This window comes from Salmo trutta, chromosome 7, assembly GCF_901001165.1.
Source record: "Salmo trutta chromosome 7, fSalTru1.1, whole genome shotgun sequence".
NCBI lineage: Eukaryota > Metazoa > Chordata > Actinopteri > Salmoniformes > Salmonidae > Salmo > Salmo trutta.
This window is the reverse complement of record NC_042963.1, coordinates 41,063,707-41,088,217: the sequence shown is the minus strand read 5'-3', so window position 1 is coordinate 41,088,217 and position 24,511 is coordinate 41,063,707. Positions and strand designations below refer to the sequence as shown.

At 45.5% G+C, this 24,511-nt stretch overlaps 1 protein-coding gene across 5 annotated transcripts in view; it reads left to right on the top strand.

Annotated features, from left to right (window-relative positions):
- LOC115197410 (tetraspanin-9) overlaps positions 1-24,511 on the top strand; it is a 319,821-nt gene that overhangs the window by 289,375 nt on the left and 5,935 nt on the right. For all 5 annotated transcript variants that reach the window (XM_029758905.1, XM_029758907.1, XM_029758906.1 and 2 more), the window contains 3 exons: positions 20,032-20,133; positions 20,267-20,398; positions 21,421-21,504. In XM_029758905.1, the coding sequence (XP_029614765.1) occupies positions 20,032-20,133; positions 20,267-20,398; positions 21,421-21,504 (318 nt within the window). The remainder of the gene's footprint in view (positions 1-20,031; positions 20,134-20,266; positions 20,399-21,420; positions 21,505-24,511) is intronic.

Sequence of the window (24,511 nt, the reverse complement as noted above, 5' to 3'; positions counted from 1 at the left end):
TTGGGAGTGCTGATTATAGGATCAGTACCCCTCTGTCAATGTAATCTTGTTCATTAAGACCTAAAAGGCAAAGGCACTCCTACTTTAGATCATCAAAGACATCAACCACCCCTAGCCACGGCCTGTTCACCCCGCTACCATCCAGAAGGCAAGGTCAGTACAGGTGCATTAAATAGCCATCACTAGCCGGCTACCACCCATTTACTCAACCCTGCACCTTAGAGGCTGCTGTCCTATATACATAGACATGGAATCACTGCTCACTTTAATAATGGAACACTAGTCACTTTATTAATGTTTACATACTGCTTTACTCATTTCATATGTAAACACAGCAAAAAAAGAAACATCCTCTCACTGTCAACTGTGTTTATTTTCAGAAAATTAACATGTGTAAATATTTGTATGAACATAACAAGATGCAACAACTGAGACATAAACTTAACAAGTTCCACAGACATATGACTAACATAAATGGAATAATGTGTCCCTGAACAAAGGGGGGGTCAAAATCAAAAGTAACAGTTTGGCCACCAGCTGCATTAATTACTGCAGTGCATCTCCTCATGGACTGCACCTGATTTGCCAGTTCTTTCTGTGGGATGTTACCCCACTCTTCCACCAAGGCACCTGCAAGTTCCCGGACATTTCTGGGGGGAATGGCCTTTGCCCTCACCCTCATTCCTTCGGCGATAAACACAAATCCGACCATCACCCCTGGTGAGACAAAACCGCGACTCATCAGGGAAGAGCACTTTTTGCCAGTCCTGTCTGGTCCAGCGACGGTGGGTTTGTGCCCATTGCCGGTGATGTCTGGTGAGGACCTGCTTTACAACAGGCCTACAAGCGCTCAGTCCAGCCTCTATCAGCCTATTGCGGACAGTCTGAGCACTGATGGAGGGATTGTGCGTTCCTGGTGTAACTTGGGCATTTGTTGTTGCCATCCTGTACCTGTCCCGCAGGTCAAATCAAATCAAAGTTTATTTGTCACGTGCGCCGAATACAACAGGTATTGTAAGCATTTCAACCTTACAGTAAAATGCTTACTTACAGGCTCTAACCAATAGTGGAAAAAAAGGTATTAGGTGAACAATAGGTAGGTAAAGAAATAAAACAAATGTAAAAAGACAGGCTATATACAGTAGCGAGGCTATAAAAGTAGCGAGGCTACATACAGACACTGGTTAGTCAGGCTGATTGAGGTAGTATGCACATGAATGAATAGTTAAAGTGACTATGCATATCTGATAAACAGAGAGTAGCAGCAGTGTAAAAAGAGGGTTTGGGGGGGCACACAATGCAAACAGTCCAGGTAGCCATTTGATTACCTGTTCAGGAGTCTTATGGCTTAAGGGAAAAACTGTTGAGAAGCCTTTTTGTCCTAGACTTGGCACTCCGGTACCACTTGCCATGCAGTAGTAGAGAGAACAGTCTATGACTGGGGTGGCTGGGGTCTTTGACCATTTTTAGGGCCTTCCTCTGACACCACCTGGTGTAGAGGTCCTGGATGGTAGGCAGCTTAGCCCCAGTGATGTACCGGGCCGTACGCACTACCCTCTGTAGTGCCTTGCGGTCAGAGGCTGAGCAATTGCCGTACCAGGCAGTGATAGAACCGGTCAGGTTGCTCTCGATGTTGCAGCTGTAGAACCTTTTGAGGATCTCAGGACCCATACCAAATCTTTTTCATTTTGGTATGGGTCCTGGGGGGGAATAGGCTTTGTCGTGCCCTCTTCACGACTGTCTTGGTGTGTTTGGACCATTCTAGTTTGTTGTTGATGTGGACACCAAGAAACTTGAAGCTCTCAACCTGCTCCACTACAGCCCCGTCGATGAGAATGGGGGCGTGCTCGGTCCTCCTTTTCCTGTCGTCCACAATCATCTCCTTAGTCTTGGTCACGTTGAGGGATAGGTTGTTATTCTGGCACCACCCAGCCAGGTCTCTGACTTCCTCCCTATAGGCTGTCTTGTCGTTGTCGTGATCAGGCCACTGTTGTGTCGTCTGCAAACTTAATGATGGTGTTGGAGTCGTGCCTGGCCATGCAGTCGTGGGTGAACAAGGAGTACAGGAGGAGACTGAGCAAGCACCCCTGGGGAGCTCCAGTGTTGAGGATCAGCGTGGCAGATGTGTTGCTACGTACCCTCACCACCTGGGGGTCAGCCTGTCTGGAAGTCCAGGATCCAGTTGCAGAGGGAGGTGTTTAGTCCCAAGATCCTTACCTTAGTGTTGAGCTTTGAGGGTACTATGGTGTTGAACACTGAGCTGTAGTCAATGAATAGCATTCTCACATAAGTGATCCTTTTGTCCAGGCTGGAAAGGGCAGTGTGGAGTGCAATAGAGATTGCATCCTCTGTTGATCTGTTTGGGCGGTATCCAAATTGGAGTAGGTCTAAAAGCACTTCATGGCTACGGACGTGAGTGCTACGGGTCTGTAGTCATTTAGGCAGGTTGCCTTTGTGTTCTTGGGCACAGGGACTATGGTGGTCTGCTTGAAACATGTTGGTATTACAGACTCAATCAGGGACATGTTGAAAATGTCAGTGAAGACACCTGCCAGTTGGTCAGCACATAGTCGGAGCACACGTCCTGGTAATCCGTCTGGCCTTGCAGCCTTGTGTATGTTGACCTGTTTAAAGGTCTTACTCACGTCGGCTACGGAAGCGTGATCACACAGTCGTCCAGAACAGCTGATGCTCTCATGCATGCCTCAGTGTTGCTGGCCTCGAAGCGAGCACAGAAGTGATTTAGCTTGTCTGGTAGGCTCGTGTCACGGGGCAGCTCACGTCTGTGCTTCCCTTTATAGTCTGTAATAGTTTGCAAGCCCTGCGACATAAGATGAGCGTCGGAGCCGGTGTAGTATGATTCAATCTTAGCCCTGTATTGACGCTTTGCCTGTTTGGTGGTTCATCGCAGGGCATAGCAGGATTTCTTGTAAGCTTCCGGGTTAGAGTCCCGCACCTTGAAAGCGGCAGCTCTACCCTTTAGCTCAGTGCAGATTTTGCCTGTAATCCATGGTTTCTGATTGAGGTATGTACGTACAGTCACTGTGGGGACAACGTCCTTGATGCACTTATTGATAAAGCCAGTGACTGATGTGATATACTCTTCAATGCCATCGGAAGAATCCCGGAACATGTTCCAGTCTGTGATAGCAAAACAGTCCTGTAGTTTAGCATCTGCTTCATCTGACCACTTTTTTATAGACCGAGTCACTGGTGCTTCCTGCTTTAGTTTTTGCTTGTAAGCAGGAGTCAGGAGGATAGAGTTTTGGTCGGATATACCAAATAGAGGGCGAGGGAGAGCTTTGTACGCGTCTCTGTGTATGGAGTACAGGTGATCTAGAATTTCTTTCCCTCTGGTTGCACATTTAACATGTTGATGGAAATTTGGTAGAACTGATTTAAGTTTCCCTGCATTAAAGTCTCTGGCCACTAGGAGCGACGCCTCTGGGTGAGTGGTTTCCTGTTTGCTTACTTCCTTATACAGCTGACTGACTGTGGTCTTAGTGCCAGCATCTGTCTGCGGTGGTAAATAAACAGCCACGAAAGGTATAGCTGAAAACTCTCTAGGCAAGTAGTGCGGCCTGCAATTTATCACAATATACTCTACTTCAGGCGAGCAAAATGTAGAGACTTCCTTAGATGTAATGTTCGGATGTACCGATCCTGTCCAGGTGTTATTACACGTGGTCTGCCACTGCGAGGACGATCAGCTGTCCGTCCTGTCTTCCTGTAGCGCTGTCTTAGGCATCTCACAGTACAGACATTGCAATTTATTGCCCTGGCCACATCTGCAGTCCTCATGCCTCCTTGCAGCTTGCCTATGGCACGTTCACGCAGATGAGCAGGGACCCTGGGCATCTTTCTTTTGGTGTTTTTCAGAGTCAGTAGAAAGGCCTCTTTAGTGTCCTAAGTTTTCATAACTGTGATCTTAATTGCCTACCGTCTGTAAGCTGTTAGTGTCTTAACGACCGTTCCACAGGTGCATGTTCATTAATTGTTTATGGTTCATTGAACAAGCATGGGAAACAGTGTTTAAACCCTTTACAATGAAGATCTGTGAAGTTATTTGGATTTTTACGAATTGTCTTTGAAAGACAGGACAGGGTCCTGAAAAAGGGACATTTATTTTTTGCTGAGTTTATATACTGTATTCTATTCTACTGTATTTTAGTCAATGCCACTCGATATTGCTTGTCCTAATATTTATATATTTCTTAATTCCATTATTTTACATTTAGATTTGTGTGTATTGTTGTGAATTGTTAGATATAACTGCACTGTTGGAGCTAGGAGCACAAGCATTTCACTACACCCGCAATAACATCTGCTAAATATGTGTATGTGACCAATAAAATTTGATTTGATTAGACTCTGAAAGGCTTTATGAATACAGGCCCTGATCCTAGATCAGCTCTGCTACTTGGAGTGGCTTTGTAAATACAGACCCTGCCATTTTGTGCTGTAAGACCGACTCTAGGCTTTACTGTAAGAGTTGTCTCAAGTTAGTTGTATTCAAATCCAGTCAATAGCTCCAGTGGTTTCTGAGCCCTCTGTCTACTGTGTGTATCTTAAAATCAAATCAAATGTAACTTTATTGGTCACATACACATGGTTAGCAGATGTTAATGCGAGTGTAGCGAAATGCTTTGTGCTTCTAGTTCCGACAGTGCAGTAATATCTAACAAGTAATCTCACAATTCCCCAACAACTACCGAATACACACAAATCTAACAAGTAATCTAACAATTCCCCAACAACTACCTAATTGTAACGGCTGTCTGAGGAAGTGGACCAAAATGCGGCGGAGTTAGTGTTCAACATGATTTAATTAAGTAACGTGAACACTGTACAAACAAAACAAGAAAAACTGACAGCCAACACAGTCCTGTCAGGTGCAACCACTGTGACAAGAACAATTACCCACGAAACACAAAGGAAACGTAGGCAACTTATGTGTGACTCCCAATCAGCCACAACCCACTACAGCTGTGCCTGATTGGAAGTCACACGGCCAAAATCAACGAAACAATCAAAACACCCACTCTTTTCTGCCACGTCCTGACCCAACTACACCCTCTACTGGTCAGGACGTGACACTAATACACACACATCTAAAGGGGTGAATGAGAATATGTACATATAAGTATATGGATGAGCGATGTCCGAGCGGTATAGGCAAGGTGCAGTAGATGGTATAAAATACAGTATATACATGTGATATGAGTAATGTAAGATATGTAAACATTATTAAAGTGGCATTATTTAAAGTGGCATCATTTAAAGTGACTAGTGATCCATTTATTGAAGTGGCCAGTGATTGGGTCTATATGTAGGCAGCAGCCTCTCTGAGTTAGGGATTGCTGTTTAGCAGTCTGATGGCCGTAAGATAGAAGCTGTTTTTCAGTCTCTCGGTCCCAGCTTTGATGCACATGTACTGACCTCGCTTTCTGGATGGTAGCGGTGTAAACAGGCAGTGGTTTAACCTGTTAGGGCTAGGGGGCAGTATTTACACGGCAGGATAAAAAACGTACCCGATATAATCTGGTTACTACTCCTGCCCAGTAACTAGAATATGCATATAATTATTGGCTTTGGATAGAAAACACCCTAAAGTTTCTAAAACTGTTTGAATGGTGTCTGTGAGTATAACAGAACTCAAATGGCAGGCAAAAACCTGAGAAGATTTCATGCAGGAAGTGGCCTGTCTGACAAGGTGTTGTTCTTCTTGCCTCTGTTTATTGAAGACTGGGGATCTTTGCTGTAACGTGACACTTCCTACGGCTCCCATAGGCTCTCAGAGCCCGGGAAAAAGCTGAACGATATCGAGGCAGCCTCTGGCTGAAACACATTATCGCCTTTGACAAGTGGCCAATCAGAGGACAATGGGCTTAGGCGCGTGCCCGAGTCGACCCTGTGCTTTATTTCCTTTCGTCTGTTTACCTAATTGCAGATTCCCAGTCGGAATATTATCGCTTTTTTATGAGAAAAATGGCATAAAAATTGATTTTAAACAGCGGTTGACATGCTTCAAAGTACGGTAATGGAATATTTAGATTTTTTTTGTCACGAAATGCGCCGTGCGCGTGACCCTTATTTACCATTCGGATAGTGTCTTGAACGCACAAACAAAACGCCGCTGTTGGAACATAACTATGGATTATTTGGGACCAAACCAACATTTGTTATTGAAGTAGAAGTCCTGGGAGTGCATTCTGACGAAGAACACCAAAGGTAATCAAACTTTTCTAATAGTAAATCGGAGTTTAGTGAAGGCTAAACTTGCTGGGTGTCTAAATAGCTAGCCCTGTGATGCCGGGCTATCTTCTTAGAATATTGCAAATTTTAAAATCGGACATATTGTAACGTTCGTCGCCTGGTGACGAGGATGCGGACCAAAACGCAGCTGGGAGCGAACACGTGTTTATTCAACACACTGGAATTAAACATGTACACAAAAATCAAGAAAAATGCCGATACGTTACGTGCTCAAACAAAGAGACAACACCCCACAAACAGCGTGGGGAAAACAGCAACTTAAATGTGATCCCAATCAGAGACAATTAGCGACAGCTGTCTCTGATTGGGAATCGACAGAACCCAACATAGAAATAACCCACCTAGAGCCTACACAAGGCTAAAACATAAACAAAACACAAACCAAGGAAAAATACCTAACATGACACACCCTGACCCAATATACCCGAGTTCACCTGGTCAGGGCGTGACAGAACCCCCCCCCCCCCAACGGTGCGTACTCCCGGCGCACCAAACTTAAGTCTATTAGGGGGGGGACCCGGGTGGGCGCCTCACCCTCGGTGGAGGCTCTGGCCCCGGGCGTGTTCTTTCCCCCGCCTTCACCTTAACCCTACCCCTCTGGCCCGGACTGGACCACTGTGGAGCGGCATGCTCAGGCTCCGGAGCGGAGCCGTCGACCGGAACAGGATTGGGCACCGGTGGACCGGACATGGGCCGTGCCGGACTGTGGACACGCACCGTGGGCTTGGTGCGGGGAACAGGAACGGGCCGGACAGGACTGTGGACACGCACCGTGGGCTTGGTGCGGGGAACAGGGACGGGCCGGACAGGACTGTGGACACGCACCGTGGGCTTGGTGCGGGGAACAGGGATGGGCCGGACAGGACTGGGGACACGCACCACTAACCTGGTGCGGGGAGCAGGGACGGGCCGGACAGGACTGGGGACACGCACCACTGACTTGGTGCGGGGAGCAGGGACGGGCCGGACAGGACTGGGGACACAGCAGGAACGGGCCGGACTGGGGACACGCACCACTAACCTGGTGCGGGGAGCAGGGACGGGCCGGACAGGACTGGGGACACACACCACTAACCTGGTGCGGGGAGCAGGGACGGGCCGGACAGGACTGGGGACACGCACCACTAACCTGGTGCGGGGAGCAGGGACGGGCCGGACAGGACTGGGGACACGCACCACTAACCTGGTGCGGGGAGCAGGGACGGGCCGGACAGGACTGGGGACACGCACCACTAACCTGGTGCGGGGAGCAGGGACGGGCCGGACAGGACTGGGGACACGCACCACTAACCTGGTGCGGGGAGCAGGGACGGGCCAGACAGGACTGTGAACACGTACTGGTGACCTAAAGCGTGGAGCCGGTTTAGCCACTCGTCCTGGCTGGATGCCCATCCTAGCACGGCATGTGCTGGGCATGTCCACCGGACGCACCGGGCTGTGCGGGCGCACTGGCGACACAGCGTGCAACTCCGCATACCATGGCTTGGTGCGGGGAGCAGGGACGGGCAGGACTGTGGACACGCACCGTGGGCTTGGTGCGGGGAACAGGAACGGGCCAGACAGGACTGTGAACACGCACTGGTGAACTGAAGCGTGGAGCCGGTTTAGCCACTCGTCCTGGCTGGATGCCCATCCTAGCACGGCATGTGCTGGGCATGTCCACCGGACGCACCGGGCTGTGCGGGCGCACTGGCGACACAGCGCGCAACTCCGCATACCATGGCTCCTCCTCCAGATCTTCCCTCTGCAGGTCCTCAATCAACTGCCTCATCATCTTCGTCTCTTCCTCCGCCGTCATCCCCCACGAGAGCAGTGGTCTGGGCTCTTCCTCTGCCCTTCCGGACCACCCCATTAGCCCCCCCCCCAAACATTTTCTTGGGGGTGTTTTCCGGGCCTCCTCGACCGCCGCCTGCGACTCCGTCTACCGGCTGGCTTTACCTCCTCGACCTGGGAATCCTTCCGCCAGGGTCCTTTCCCCGACATGATCTCCTCCCAGGTCCAGAACTCCTTCCCCTCGCGAGCCCATCTCTCGCGCTCCTTTTCCTCCCGCTGCTTGGTCCTGGTTCGGTGGGGTGTTCTGTAACGTTCGTCGCCTGGTGACGAGGAAGCGGACCAAAACGCAGCTGGCAGCGAACACATGTTTATTCAACACACTGGAATTAAACATGTACACAAAAATCAAGAAAAATGCCGATACGTTACGTGCTCAAACAAAGAGACAACACCCCACAAACAGCGTGGGGAAAACAGCAACTTAAATGTGATCCCAATCAGAGACAATTAGCGACAGCTGTCTCTGATTGGGAATCGACGGAACCCAACATAGAAATAACCCACCTAGAGCCTACACAAGGCTAAAACATAAACAAAACACAAACCAAGGAAAAATACCTAACATGACACACCCTGACCCAATATACCCGAGTTCACCTGGTCAGGGCGTGACACATATTGAGTGCTTAGAGGAGTTCTGTATCTATAATTCTTAAAATAATTGTTATGCTTTTTGTGAACCTTTATCGTGAGTAATTTAGTAAATTGTTAGTAAATTCGCCGGAAGTTTGCGGGGGGTATGCTAGTTCTGAACGTCACATGCTAATGTAAAAAGCTGGTTTTTGATATAAATATGAACTTGATTGAACAAAACATGCATGTATTGTATAACATAATGTCCTAGGGTTGTCATCTGATGAAGATCATCAAAGGTTAGTGCTGCATTTAGCTGTCTTCTGGGTTTATGTGACATTATATGCTAGCTTGAAAAATGGGTGTCTGATTATTTCTGGCTGGGTACTCTGCTGACATAATGTAATGTTTTGTTTTCGTTGTAAAGCCTTTTTGAAATCGGACAGTGTGGTTAGATTAACGAGAGTCTTGTCTTTAAAATGCTGTAAAATAGTCATATGTTTGAGAAATTGAAGTAATAGCATTTCTAAGGTATTTGAATAACGCGCCACAGGATTCCACTGGCTGTTACGTAGGTGGGACGATTTCGTCCTGCCGGCCCTAGAGAGGTTAAACAGGATGGTAGCGATGTGAACTCCACTTGCACATTAAGGTTAGATGAAGGGACGATAACGCGGATGGCCTGAAATGTATCTTCTTTTATTGGTCTCTAAATGTCATTCAAATGTAAAGCTGTTACTGCAAATTGTGTGTTATTGAATGTGGCATGTCTTGCTTTCCTTGGTTCAGGAACTCCGTATCAGGTCAGGAATAGTTCAGCACAGGATTATTCACTGTGTTCAGACTGTGACATTACATGAGGCTACTAGATCTGAGACTATGGAGCGATTTGTAGGCCCTGAACATAATTGTTTTTGTTTTTTAATTTTCTTTCTTTCTCATTCTCTCTCTTTTGCTCTCTCTCTATCGCTCTCGTTCTTTATTTGTTTCTTTTTTTCTCTCTCTCTCTCTCTTTTGCTCTCTCTCTCTCTTTTGCTCTCTCTCTTTTGCTCTCTCTCTCTCTTTTGCTCTCTCTCTCTCTCTCTCTCTCTCTCTCTTGCTCTCTCTCTCTCTCTCTCTCTCTCTCTCTCTCTTTTGCTCTCTCTCTCTCTCTCTCTTGCTCTCTTTGCTCTCTCTCTTTTGCTCTCTCTCTATCGCTCTTGTTCTTTATTTGTTTCTCTCTCTCTCTTTTGCTCTCTCTCTCTTTTGCTCTCTCTCTCTCTCTTTTGCTCTCTCTCTCTCTTTTGCTCTCTCTCTCTCTTTGCTCTCTCTCTCTCTCTCTATCGCTCTTGTTCTTTATTTGTTTCTCTCTCTCGCTCTCTTTTGCTCTCTCTCTCTCTTTTGCTCTCTCTCTCCTCTTTGCTCTCTCTCTTTTGTTTTGCCTCTCTCCTCTTTTGCTCTCCTCTCTCTCTATCGCTCTTGTTCTTTATTTGTTTCTCTCTCTCTCTCTCTTATCGCTCTTGTTCTTTATTTGTTTCTCTCTCTTCTCTCTCTATCTCTCTTGTTTCTTTATTTGTTTCTCTCTCTCTCTCTCTATCGCTCTTGTTCTTTATTTGTTTCTCCTTTCTCCTCTCTCTCTCGCTCTCTCTTTTTGCTTCTCTCCTCTTTTTTGCCTCTCTCCTCTCTATCACTCTTGTTCTTTATTTGTTTCTCTCTCTCTCTCTATTGCTCTTGTTCTTATTATCTCTTTCTATTTTGTATCTCTATCTCTCTCTCTCTCTTCTTGCTCTCTCTCTCTTTTGCTCGCTCTCTCTCTCTCTCTCTCTCTATCGCTCTTGTTCTTTATTTGTTTCTCTCTCTCTCTCTATAGCTCTTGTTCTTTATTTGTATCTCTCTCTCTTTTGCTCTCTCTCTCTTTTGCTCTCTCTCTCTCTTTTGCTCTCTCTCTATCGCTCTTGTTCTTTATTTGTTTCTCTCTCTCTCTATCGCTCTTGTTCTTTATCTGTTTCTCTCTCTCTCTCTTTCTCTCTCTCTATATATATATATTACAATTTAGCATTAACACTGGAGTGATAGATGTGCAGATGATGATGTGCAAGTAGAGATACTGGGGTGCAAAAGAGCAAGAGGATAAGTAACAATATGGGGATGAGGTAGTTGGGTGGGCTATTTACAGATTGGCTGTGTACAGGTACAGTGATCGGTAAGCTGCTCTGACAGCTGATGCTTGAAGTTAGATAGGGAGAAATAAGACTCCAGCTTCAGTGATTTTTGCGATTCGTTCCAGTCATTGGCAGCAGAGAATTGGAAGGAATGGCGGCCAAAGGAAGTGTTAGCTTTGGGGATGACCAGAAAAATATACCTGCTGGAGGGTGTGCTATGGGTGGGTGTTGTTATGGTGACCAGTGAGCTGAGATAAGGCGGGGCTTTACCGAGCAAAGACTTATAGATGACCTGGAGCCAGTGGGTTTGGCGACAAATATGCAGTGAGGGCCAGCAAGCGAGAGCATACAGGTCGCAGTGGTGGGTAGTATATGGGGCTTTGGTGACAAAACGGATGGCACTGTGATAGACTACATCCAGTTTGCTGAGTAGAGTGTTGCAGGCTATTTTGTAAATGACATCGCCAAAGTCAAGGATCGGTAGGATAGTCAGTTTTACGAGGGTATGTTTGGCAGCATGAGTGAAGGAGGCTTTGTTGCGAAATAGGAAGCTCATTCTAGATTTAATTTTGGATTGGAGATGCTTAATGTGAGTCTGGAAGGAGAGTTTATAGTCTAACCAGACACCTAGGTATTTGTAGTTGTCCACATATTCTAAGTCAGAACCGTCCAGAGTAGTGATGCTTGTCGGGTGGGTGCGGGAAGCAATCGATTGAACACTTAGTTTTAGTAGCATTTAAAATCAGTTGGAGGCCACAGAAGGAGCGTTGTATGGCATTGAAGTACGTTTGGAGGTTAGTTAACACAGTGTCCAAAGAAGGGCCAAATGTATACAGAATGGTGTCGTCTGTGTAGAGGTGGATCGGGGGGGGGGGGGCTTGGGCAAGTTGCTGCAGGATGTTGGCTGGGGTAGGGATAGCCAGGTGGAAAGCATGGCCAGCCGTACAAAAATGCTCATTGAAATGATCGATTATCGTAGATTTATCGGTGGTGACAGTGTTTCCTAGCCTCAGTGCAGTGGGCAGCTGTAAAGTCCATAGACTTTACAGTGTCCCAAAACGTTTTGGAATTAGTGCTACAGGATGCAAATTTCTGTTTGAAAAAGCTGGCCTTAGCTTTCTTAACTGACTGAGTATATTGGTTCCTGTTCTGCTAATGCAGTACGCCACAGGATGTTTTTGTGCTGGTCAAGGGCAGTCAAGTCTGAGGTGAACCAAGGGCTATATCTATTCTTAGTTCAACATTTTTTGAATGGGGTATGCTTATTTAAGATGGTGAGGAAAGCACTTTTAAAGAATAACCAGGCATCCTCTACTGACAGGATGAGGCCAATATCCTTCCAGGATACCCGGGCCAGGTCGATTAGAAAGGCCTGCTCACAGAAGTGTTTTAGGGAGCGTTTGACAGTGATGGGGTTGGTTGTTTGACCGCGGACCCATTATGCACGCAGGCAGGCAGGCAATGAGGCAGTGATCGCTGAGATCAGAGGTGTATTTAGAGGGCAGGTTGGTCAGGATGATATCTAAGAGGGTGCCCATGGTTACGGATTTAGGGTTGTACCTGGTAGGTTCCTTGATAATTTGTGTGAGATTGAGGGCGTCTAGCTTAGATTGTAGGACGGCCGGGGTGTTAAGCATGTCCCTGTTTAGGTCACCTAACAGTACAAACTCTGAAGATAGATGGGGGGCAATCAATTCACATATGGTGTCCAGGGCACAGCTGGGGGCTAAAGGGGCTCAAATTGTTTGGGCGCAGACCTGGGTAGTATGACAGAACTCTGCAGGCTATCTCTGCAGTAGATTGCAACTCCGCCCCCTTTGGCAGTTCTATCTTGTCGGAAAATCTTATAGTTAGGAATGGAAATTTCAGGATTTTTGGTGGCCTTCCTAAGCCAGGATTCAGACACGGCTAGGACATCTGTATTGGCAGAGTAACATGCGAACACATGCATACTAGGGATGCAACGGTACAGTGGGCCCACGGTTCGGTATGTATCACGGTTTGTGGGCCACGGTAATGGTACGGTTTCGGTATCTTTATATTTAAGAACAGTTTGCACTTGTATGACTCTCATACAGGGGACGAGTTTGCAACACGTAGCTCTTCATCTCCCAAACCAGTACATAGTGAACCATCACAGTGAGGTAGCTTCCAGTACATAGTGAACCACCACAGTGAGGTAGCTTCCAGTACATAGTGAACCGTCACAGTGAGGTAGCTTCCAGTACATAGTGAACCGTCACAGAGAGGTAGCTTCCAGTATATAGTGAACCATCACAGGGAGGTAGCTTCCAGTACATAGTGAACCGTCACAGTGAGGTAGCTTCCAGTACATAGTGAACCGTCACAGAGAGGTAACTTCCAGTATATAGTGAACCATCACAGGGAGGTAGCTTCCAGTACATAGTGAACCGTCACAGAGAAGTAGCTTCCAGTATATAGTGAACTGTCACAGTGAGGTAGCTTCCAGTACATAGTGAACTGTCACAGAGAGGTAGCTTCCAGTATATAGTGAACTGTCACAGTGAGGTAGCTTCCAGTACATAGTGAACTGTCACAGAGAGGTAGCTTCCAGTATATAGTGAACCATCACAGGGAGGTAGCTTCCAGTACATAGTGAATCGTCACAGAGAAGTAACTTCCAGTATATAGTGAACTGTCACAGTGAGGTAGCTTCCAGTACATAGTGAACTGTCACAGAGAGGTAGCTTCCAGTATATAGTGAACTGTCACAGTGAGGCAGCTTCCAGTACATAGTGAACTGTCACAGAGAGGTAGCTTCCAGTATATAGTGAACTGTCACAGTGAGGTAGCTTCCAGTACATAGTGAACTGTCACAGAGAGGTAGCTTCCAGTATATAGTGAACTGTCACAGTGAGGTAGCTTCCAGTACATAGTGAACCGTCACAGAGAGGTAGCTTCCAGTACATAGTGAACTGTCACAGTGAGGTAGCTTCCAGTACATAGTGAACCGTCACAGAGAGGTAGCTTCCAGTACATAGTGAACCGTCACAGTGAGGTAGCTTCCAGTACATAGTGAACCGTCACAGAGAGGTAGCTTCCAGTACATAGTGAACCGTCACAGAGAGGTAGCTTTGAGTTGCTCTGGAGGTCCAACTATCAGTGGAGAGAGCTAGATAGGGTGTCTGTGTCAATATATTTTCAATTTCTGTCCGTGATGTTTCATAGAGTTTGGGAAGTACTTTGCCGCTGAAATGTGTGCGGGAGGTGACATTGTAACGCGGTTACATTGTTTTCATCAGGTGATGAAATCCTGAGTCAGTAACCACCGAATAGGGCTGCAAATCTTTGGCTATGAATACTCCCACTGCTTTCGCAATTTCTTTGTTTTTCTGAATTTGTCGCAAATTGTTGTTGGAAGGCAACAGCGAGGGATTGTTGTGTTTTGGCTAACGAGTGGACTCTCCTTGCTCCAGCTCCACCTGCAAGGGATACGGCCAGGTGATGGCCATGTAAATGACACATCATGTTAGAAGTGTTTCCACTTGAGTAGCTGACGGTGGCAAAGCAATGCTTGCAGACTGTACTTTGTTTGTTTACGGTCTTCTTACCCTCATCATCGTATTGACCGTTGAATCCAAAATGTTCCCGCACAGCGGATTTGAAAGACGGCGGTGCCTCTTCAAATTTGCTTCTCTCTGTCTCACTAGCGCTCACCATTGTCAGGTTGGAGCTGAGAGAACATTTGTTTTTAGTTTTCCCTTTCTTCATGGGGCCCCTTTAGGGGGGTTTCCTACTGAGATGTCATTGCAAATCGTCCATAGGTTGTTTAAGGGCGAGGGGGTTGCGGTCACTGCAGTTGCTACATTTTGAGACATTGCTGTGGAGTAAAGTTTGTCAGCCATCAGGAGCCCCCTAACGGCCTGGGGCCTGCCTTGCCTGTTCACAAGCTGCGCGTTTGGTTCTGTGGATCTGAATGTACAACGTGCGTGTAGTCTGCAGGACAGTAAGCAAGTTTTGGAAATTATAGGAAAATGACAGGAATATCGTAATTCCGCGGTTCACGTGTGCGTATTGAACCGTAGGGGGCGTACCGAACGGTTCGACAACATACTGTTGCATCCCTAATGCATACTGACACAGACACACACACACACACACACACACACACACACACACACACACACACACACACACACACACACACACACACACACACACACACACACACACACACACACACACACACACACACACACACACTCTTTCACACTCACTACATACGCTGCTGTTACTGTCTATGATCTTTCCTGTTGCCTAATCACTTTACCCCTACCTATATGTACATCGCTACCTCAATTACCAGTACCCCTGCACATGGATTCAGCACTGTTACTCCCTGTATATAGCCATGTTATTTTTACTCCTTATTGTTATGCATTATTCATTCCTCGTGTCGCTATTTCTGTTTTATTCTATTTGTATCTTGAACTCTGCATTGTTGGAAAAGGACCTGTAAGTAAGCATTTCATTTCACTGTCTACAGCTGTTGTTTACGAAGTATGTGACAAATAACATTTGATTTGGGAAAAGGGAGGATGGAGAATCAGGGAGGATGGGACGATGGCCGGGCCCTAGAGGGGTTCAGGAGTGGTTGGGCTGCTCCTGCTTGCCCCTGCTAGAAGGAGACCGCAACAGCATTTTAATGTGTATGGGGTTGTGAGCCCCTCTGGCATCTCACAGTGCTGGACAAATGGGGAGAATTAAAGTAGTACTGTACTATAAATCCCCACCCATACATTATTTATCCACCATCCACCATTCAATTACACTCTCTTGCCCTGTCTATCGGTCCACAGCCAGGACCCCCTGTCGTCAGCACTGACCTTAATCACTCTACAGTCTATAGAGGGAGATTAGAGTAGCTCTATTAATGAACTTGTGTTGTTGGACTCTTTTGGCTTCTTGGCTTTGCCCTGCTGTTTTTGTTGTTGTTTCTCTCTGTTAGAGGGACAGTGAACAAGCCGTTAGTGGTCAGAGGAGGAGATCTGTGTGTGTGGACTGGTGAGGGAGGGGCATTGATAGGGCGGGGCTCTGGGACCAGTTCCAAACCATGTGACAGACATGGGATGATCCCCAGAGTATCTTACTGTATGTGAGGACTGGCGAGGGACACTGGGTGGGGCATTGGGAAAGGTTCTAAACATACAGTAGAACCCAATCTGGCTAAGTGTCTCATGTACAGTATGTACATGAGACACAGGGACACTGGGTGTGGTGGGACACTGGGTGTGGTGCCCTGGGACACTGGGTGTGGTGCCCTGTCCCATTCCAAACCATGTGACTGATACCATGTGGTATCCAGCCTGGCTGAGTGTTGTTGTTCCAGCTCTTAGCATGGACACCCGTGCGTGTCTGTCTGTGTCGTGGAGTGTCCCAAGTGGTGTGGCTGGGTCTCAGTAGCAGACCTCGGTTCAAATACTATTTGAAATCATTTCAAATACTATAGCTGGGCTTGATTGAACTTGCCTGTCTCAATGGAACCAATAGAATATTAGCAAAAGTGCAAAACCTGACCATCTGGCAATTAATGGCAGGCTAGAGCAAACGCTAAAATGATTTGAAAGATTTTGAGTAGTATCTGAACCCAGGTGTGCTCAGTAGCAGCCCTGGCCAGGTAGCGGAGTGTTCAGTGAACTGTGGATAGAACAAATCCAACGGGGGCAGGTCAGGAGGATTACGCTAGGATTTGACCGTGGGGATTTGAAAGTGTGGAGGTATAAGAAATATTTTCTCTTTGATCAACAATATAGTTCTCCCTCAGTGAGCATTAAGGCACCACAAGGTAAGCTGTAAGATGTGTGGTGAGTCACACAGCCTTTAGCGGTTTTCTTACCTATTTTTACCTGAACGTAACCCTTATTTGTCCAGGTTGGCTACCTATGTCATCTAATTCTCATTTTCAATTCCAATCAATTTCTGACCTTGAAACATCAACACAATAAACAGTGGTAGCAGAGGTGATGTGTGTGGGAGCTATCTTTTCTACAAAGCAGTAATCTCTGGAGCTGTAATTTCCTGCACCACAAATAAGAAAAGCATAGCATGTAAACATGTTACTTCTAAAAGTGAACAAAACAATGAACAATGTACTCAGAAAATGTTGTATATTTTCGAACAGGATATTTTACTTAAAAAAGCTTTGATACTAAAAAGCTATTCTCTTTGCATTCACCTGGCCAAGTGACCCAAGCACGAGAGAGAAAACAATTGTCTTCCATGACAGAGGAAAATCATGGTCTGTGTCCAAATGCCAGGAAAATGTGTATGCTTTAAATGCCAGGATGTCATACTCATTTAGGCTTTTCATCTGGTAGAATTCGCTGCACACTATTGAGGAAGAGAATAACATTTTATAACATTTTATTTGTCACATGGCCGAATACCACAGGTGTAGACTTTACAGTGAAATGCTTACTTATGAACCCTTTCACAACAATATAGAGTTAAAAAGTAAGACAAATAGTATGATAAGTACACAATATATAGTTTTAGTAAGTAGTAGGCAAGAGAGATTTCCGACATGGCCATTGTCTTCCATGACAGAGGAGCCAGAGGAGCCAGAGGGGCCAGGCGTCCCCCAGGTCTGTAGGTCATTAGTAGGCAGGGGGCGGCAGTGTTCCTCTCTCTCACACTGGCTGTCTGCTCTGAAACACTTTACAGTGATCTCAGAGCCACTTTCTCCCTGGCTGGACACATTGACACCAAACAGCACAACCCACCTCTGTGTTACAGTGTGTCTGTCTCCGACACCGGAGACACACGATGACCGGTGGAACGCTGGCTCCTTATCTATTCACTTACAGTGGTGTAATGGCCTTTCCCTCTTACTCCCTCTCACTGTCCATCCCATCCACCTGGCCATGGCTCCAGCCTGCAGCCCGCAGCCCCCTGGCTTGCTTGGACATGATGGATGGCCTCTTTCGCTCCCATCCTATTCTGCTGATGCAGGTGGATCTGCAGCCCAGAGGAAGCCAGTACAGCTCCATAATGAGACACATTTTACACTCTGTCAATATGTCTCCTTTAGGTATTCTGTTGATGCATTTTGACAGGTGCTGAGGGAAGTTAATCTCATCATGAGTGATGACTGATAGTTTTCTCTAGGAACGGCATAGTTCAGGGAAAAACTTCACCATCAGCATAGACTTGAGTCAAGCGTTTTATCAGAACTCACACAATGTGTTTGCATCCATTTCTGCTGTGAAGAGAGAAACATTTATCAAAGTAGTGAGAGATCAAGCCTGTCGTTTGTTTTGCAGTCACTAGTATGCCTCGCTAACTGTGGTTAACACTTGATCATTATTTTGCATTTCAAGCAAGGTTCGAAGAAGGTGCTTTTGGGCTCAATGATGACTGGTCCCCTGTTCTCTCCTGTGATTGTGTGGCTGTGGGGAGCAGTAATGAACAAGAGAGAGGTAGGAAGGAGGGAGGGAGAGAGTAGAGAGAGACTCAGTGGAGAGGAGAGATGGAGACATGGGGCTGAGAGAGGGATGGATGATAGTGCTCTCCATCATTTCCCTGCACAAAGAGACAGATATGATGATTCCTCCTGACTGATGAGGTACATTATGCACACAGTGCTCCACTTTGGCAGAGAGAGGGAGAAAAAAAGGATGATTTGAAATTATAGTAATCTTATTTAAAAGATTTGGGAGAATTTAAGTGGGTTATGCATGATTAATGATAATTTTTTATTCTTTGTGAAATTATAATTACTCTGAAGAAACAAATTCCTCTCTTATGATTAATTCAGCAAATCATTTATTTACACTTGTTGTATTTTTTTCACACCGATTATGAATCAGTATGCACCACTCAAGATAATTCAAATGAGTTCAAATGTTTTGCTGTGGCTCACTGATTGTGACACTGAATAGTAGGGGACTACTGGTCTTTCAAAGGGTCATCTTATATTTGAATGTCAGCAAGAATCGATTGTTGTTATTCTCTGGCTGCTCAGTTCCTGTCCAGACAGAATTGTACTTTGATGTCCGGTCCTTTCATATTCATTTTCACCTTTTGCCAAACAACGAGCCTGTCTTTAGTAACACTGTTGTTGTCTCACCCAGCTATCTTAAGATGAATACACTTAACTGTAAGTCGCTCTTGATAAGACCGCCTGCTAAATGACTGAAATGTAAATGTAAACATTGTTCAACTTTTCCTCAGTCAGTCTGTTTGTGCTTCAGAGTGTAGATTAGAGATGACACACACACACTGCATATCCTTGTATCTTCCACTGACCGCATTGGTACAGTTATTGTGCCATTCACTTCAATGGGGGGAAATCTTGTACTTCTACAGACACAGTGCTTACATTTTAAGATTTCAATATGATACAAATTGCTTTCCCCAGCCCCGTTCCTTCCTTCCTTGTGAAATAATCAGCAACCACTCCACAGTGTAATTTCCCAATATAATGACTCTCATCTCCGTTCTCCGTTTACAATATTCCATCGCAGTTTCCCAGCCCTCTAGGTATACAGGGCTGCTGTGGAACAGCTAAGCATTGAAATATGTAACTCCACCAGACATGGCATGAGCACTGATAGTATTGTTAAGATCCAGTCGAGAGGAAAATGCTATAGCAATGCATAAGGCATATTTAAATGTAAGCTCAGTTGAGGGATTCGAGTGACGTCAATCAAAGTCAAATAGATATACAGTATAATCCAATGTTTCTTCCGGATTTCTAGCTCACCTGAAGCTATCTATCTATCTATGTCACAAGTGCTGTCTTCAAATTCCCTGTCATAAATTAGCCAAGGCACAGCGTGCCAGTAGTTCCACATCTTTTATTTGTGAACTCGAACAAAACAAGAAAAACAGGTGAAAACAGAAACAAACGTGACGTTCTGGGGCTGCTCACACAGCTGCACAAAAACAAGATCCCACCAAAAACACAGGGAAAAACAGGCTGCCTAAGTATGGCTTCCAATCAGAGACAACGATAGACAGCTGCCTCTGATTGGAAACCATACCCGGCCAAAACATAGAAAACAAAACATAGAATGCCCACCCACCTATCACACCCTGCCCTAACTAAACAGAGAAAACACAGCACTCCTAGGTCAGAGCGTGACAATCTAACCCAGGTTTGTGTTATCTGTCCTCAGGTCAGTGAGAATGCCAAGCAAGTATTGTTGTAATCAAGGTTTCTGTGTTGTCTGTGATCTGTCCTCAGGTCAGTGAGAATGCCAAGCAGGACCTGAAGGATGGCTTGTCTCTGTACAACACAGACAACAATGTAGGCCTTAGGAATGCATGGAACATCATCCAAGCAGAGGTTTGTAGTATGTGAACACACTGAACACTCTGGGATCATCATCACAGACAGGTAGCACTAACTTCTCCTTTTCCCTCCCTGTGTGTGTGTGTGTGTGTGTGTGTGTGTGTGTGTGTGTGTGTGTGTCTTGCAGTGGAAGTGTTGTGGGGTGGTAGGGTACACAGATTGGCATGAGGCCCTCAAGGAGAAAATGGTGCCTGACCGCTGCTGCCAGGAGCACTACCAAGAATGCGGACGCAACTCCACCAACATGTTTTGGACAAGGGTGAGTGGGCAAACTGGGCACTGAGTGGGCACTAGGCAGTCACAGTCACAAGATTTCACAGTCACAAGATTTTAAACTTGTTTAAAAAGACTTCTGAAGTTTGTAATTTTCCCTTTGAAATTTCAGACTTGATTTTCCCGTGTCCATTAATTGTAATCCAGAAAATAATTCATATTTTGTGGCTGCAGGATTTTTTTCCTGCTGTAGCAAACTGGCTCAAATTAAGATCCTACATCTGTAGGTAATATGCAACAATCCAATGTATTTGTCGATGTCACAAGCCTGGGAAAACAAAGAGCACTTTTATGCTCAGAAAAAAAACATTTATATTTTTTAAATGGATTAAAGCTAAATGGCATATGTTATTATATTATTATTTATACTACTATTATTATTATTATTATATTACTAAACAGTAGTTCATTTGAAAGTGTGTTGAGATAAGGATTAAATAGTTTTGAATATCATTAAGATTTTAAATGGTCTGCATTTTTGGTCACCATGTAAACTTTTGCTTTCATTAGGCTTAAAGCAGTTTTTACAATACAAAACATCAGGGACTTCAGTTCTAATATCTGGCATGTAATCCTGCCCAGCGGGGATGGCCAGATAGTCATGTATGTTTCAGTATAGACAGGACACACTGTAAAAGCAACAAACTCCCCCGCCAGATGGAGATAGTAGTTGTGACCTGCGAATGAACTCGCGATGACATCTAACCGTATGCATGAACCAGAGATGATAGCTACAGTGATTTAACTGCATCTGTGTTCTTTTCTGAATGCCCTTGTTTGTCTGAAATATTTCATGTCTTCCCACATTCAAAATTGATCGTGTTAAATTGCTTGACAATTGCCATTTTTGGCAGACCATTATTCATCTCCATCAAGTGACTAACTATTCCTCTATATCTTCTCCATCGCCCTGTATCCTTCTCTCTTCTATCTCTCTTCTATCTCACTCTCTCTCTGTCAAGTGGTAGTGTCCACTCACTGTTCTATTGTTGTCCTTCTGTCCCCTAGGGCTGCTATGAGAAGGTGGAGGAGTGGCTCGATGACAATAAGCATCTCATGGGAACCATTGGCATGTGCATCTTGGTAGTGCAGGTAAGCAGCAAGCTCTCCATGGAGCCTGTGTGTGTGTGTGTGACTCCTCTCTCACCCTCCCTGTGAGAGACAGCCCCGTAATAAAGTCCATGCTCAGTGGGTGTAGTAGCACACACACACATTCTGCCATGCTGAAATATTGAAGATGGTGTCTGGTGTACCCTGGTCCTGTCTGAGGGAATCAAATCCCCCTGGCGCTGTGCCGAACGCTGGCGCTGGAACCAGAGCCAGACACCAGGAAGTGATATGAGACCTGATAAAGAGCTCTCAGCATGCTGCTGCATCTCAATGTTCCTCATGTCTGTCCTTCTTGTCTTACTCTCTGTCTACCCTAAAGTACATGTCTGTCTCTGTGTCCTTGTGGTCCGCTCTCTGACTAACCTAAAGTACCTGTCTGTCTCTGTGGCTAACCTAAATTACATGTCTCTCTCTCTCTGTCCTAGTGGTCTGTCTCTCTAACTAACCTAAAGTACCTGTCTGTCTCTGTGGCTAACCTAAAGTACCTGTCTCTCTCTCTCTGTCCTAGTGGTCTGTCTCTCTGACTAACCTAAAGTACCTGTCTGTCTCTCTGACTAACCTAAAGTACCTGTCAGTCTCTCTGTCCTTGTGGTCTGTCTCTCTGGCTAACCTAAAGTACCTGTCTGTCTCTCTGACTAACCTAAAGTACCTGTCTGTCTCTCCGACTAACCTACAGTACCTGTCTGTCTCTCTGACTAACCTAAAGTACCTGTCTGTCTCTCTGGCTAACCTAAAGTACCTGTCTGTCTCTCCGACTAACCTAAAGTACCTGTCTGTCTCTCTGGCTAACCTAAAGTACCTGTCTCTCTCTCTCTGTCCTTGTGGTCTGTCTCTCTGACTAACCTAAAGTACCTGACTCAGAAGTCTGACTCAATTTCCTTTTTGTCTGACTATCTTCTGTTATTGTGTGATTCTCTGTGTGCCCTACCTGTCTGTCTCCTTGTCTACCCTTCCTGTCTTCCCTACCTGTCTAACTCCAGCATTCTGTCACCCTACTATCACCTACCCTCTCTGTCTCAGAGGCAGCAGAGCCCAATCTCTTTCATGTAGACTAGTGTAGTCACCATGATTTTAGACTGTACCACAGGGATGGTATGCTTCTGTCTGCACACACACAAATCCCAAACACACCTAATATTTGCATAGGGTGTTTGAGAGGGAGGGAGAGAAAGAGAGCAGGAAAGAGAATGAGGGAGGAGAGAGAGAATGGGGATCTGGATCTCCTCTAATGCATACAGTATATAGTAGGCTGAGCATGCAGCAGCAGAAGGACAATATACCCTTCCCCTTTCCTCTGCAGGGCTTTGACCTTTGACCTGACCCCACCACCTAGATAACATCCCACAGCCCATTAGTGAGACAGTACAGTACACCTGTATGCCAGGGGTCCGACACATAACGAAAAAGACATTACAGACAAGACTTTACAATTGACATACATTTAAAAACATGAACATGCAGTGTGTGTGTGTGCATCTATCAGTTACACATACATGTCAGTACATACACACAACAAGGGTGTGGGTCTGTGTGTGACAGTCTATGGTTTGGGGTGTGATCTGTGATGTGTGCTTAGCCTTGCTCCGGAGACTGGTGTAATAACTGTGATCACACACTCAAGGTAACTTCTGGCTGCAGTAAGTGCAGTCTGCTTCTGTAACAGACCTGGTTTCAGTCTCAAAACTGTAAACCCCATCCATATGGCACTCCAGGCAGGCTAAAGCAAACACTGAAAGTTTCTAAAAGATTTGAAATAGTATTTGAGCCCAGGTCTGTTCTGTAATAAAGAGTACCACTCACTCCCGTCCTTACTGCTTCAGATAAAGAATTTAGGATCAGCCTTCCGACTTTGTTTGATGTGAAAGTAGTCGTGCGTATCACAGGCTATTTCTTAATGAAAAACTTCAGAGAATACACATTTTTTCTGGTGCATCAAAATTTGCCTCATTGACATAATGCGCTCACTTATCTCACGTTATTCCTTCAGTGAGATACAGAGGAAGCTTGTTGTGTGGAGAGAGAGCGAGAGAGAGAGAGAGAGAGGTAACACAACACTAGTGTAGCAGAGTACAGATGTAGGACCTTCATTTTATCACCCTGTTGCAGGAGAACTTTCTGCAACTTGTTGGGTATTTGAGGTTTAAAAATACTTCTGAAGTTTGTAATTTCCACTTAGAAATTTCAGACTTGATTTTACCTTACAAAAAATGTATCAACCACTAGAAAAATCTGACCAGGGTTCAAATACGATTTCAAATATCACAAACATTGAAAGTTTGGGAAGTATTAAAAAAATGTGAATACACTGACTCAAATACACTTGCATACAGGTATTTGAAAATAGTATTTTTAAAGAATTGTTTGAAAATCCTCTTAAATACAATTTGGTCAAGTATTTTTTTATTTTTTACAATTAACGATTGAAATACTCAAATAAAAGTACTTGTTTTTGACTGTGTATTTGAAAATACTTATATAAGGGGACTACAGGAAAAAGAGGACCGAGCACGCCCACATTCTCATCGACGGGGCTGCAGTGGAGCAGGTTGAAAGCTTTAAGATCCTTGGTGTCCACATCACCAAAAAAAGATATATATATATTTTACCTTTATTTAACTAGGCAAGTCAGTTAAGAACAAATTCTTATTTTCAATGACACAGGTTATCTGCCTTGTTCAGGGGAAGAACAACAGATTTTTACCTTGTCAGCTCAGGGATTTGATCTTGCAACCTTTCAGTTACTAGTCCAACACTCTAACCACTAGGCTACCTGCCACCCCAACATGGGCCAAGCACACCAAGACAGTCGTGAAGAGGGCACGACAAAACCTATTCCCCCTCGGGAGACTGAAAAGATTTGGCATGGGTCCTCAGATCCTCGAAAGGTTCTACAGCTGCACCATCGAGAGCATCCTGACTTGTTGCATCGCTGCCTTGTATGGCAACTGCTCGGCCTCCGACCGCAAGGCACTACAGAGGGTAGTGCAAA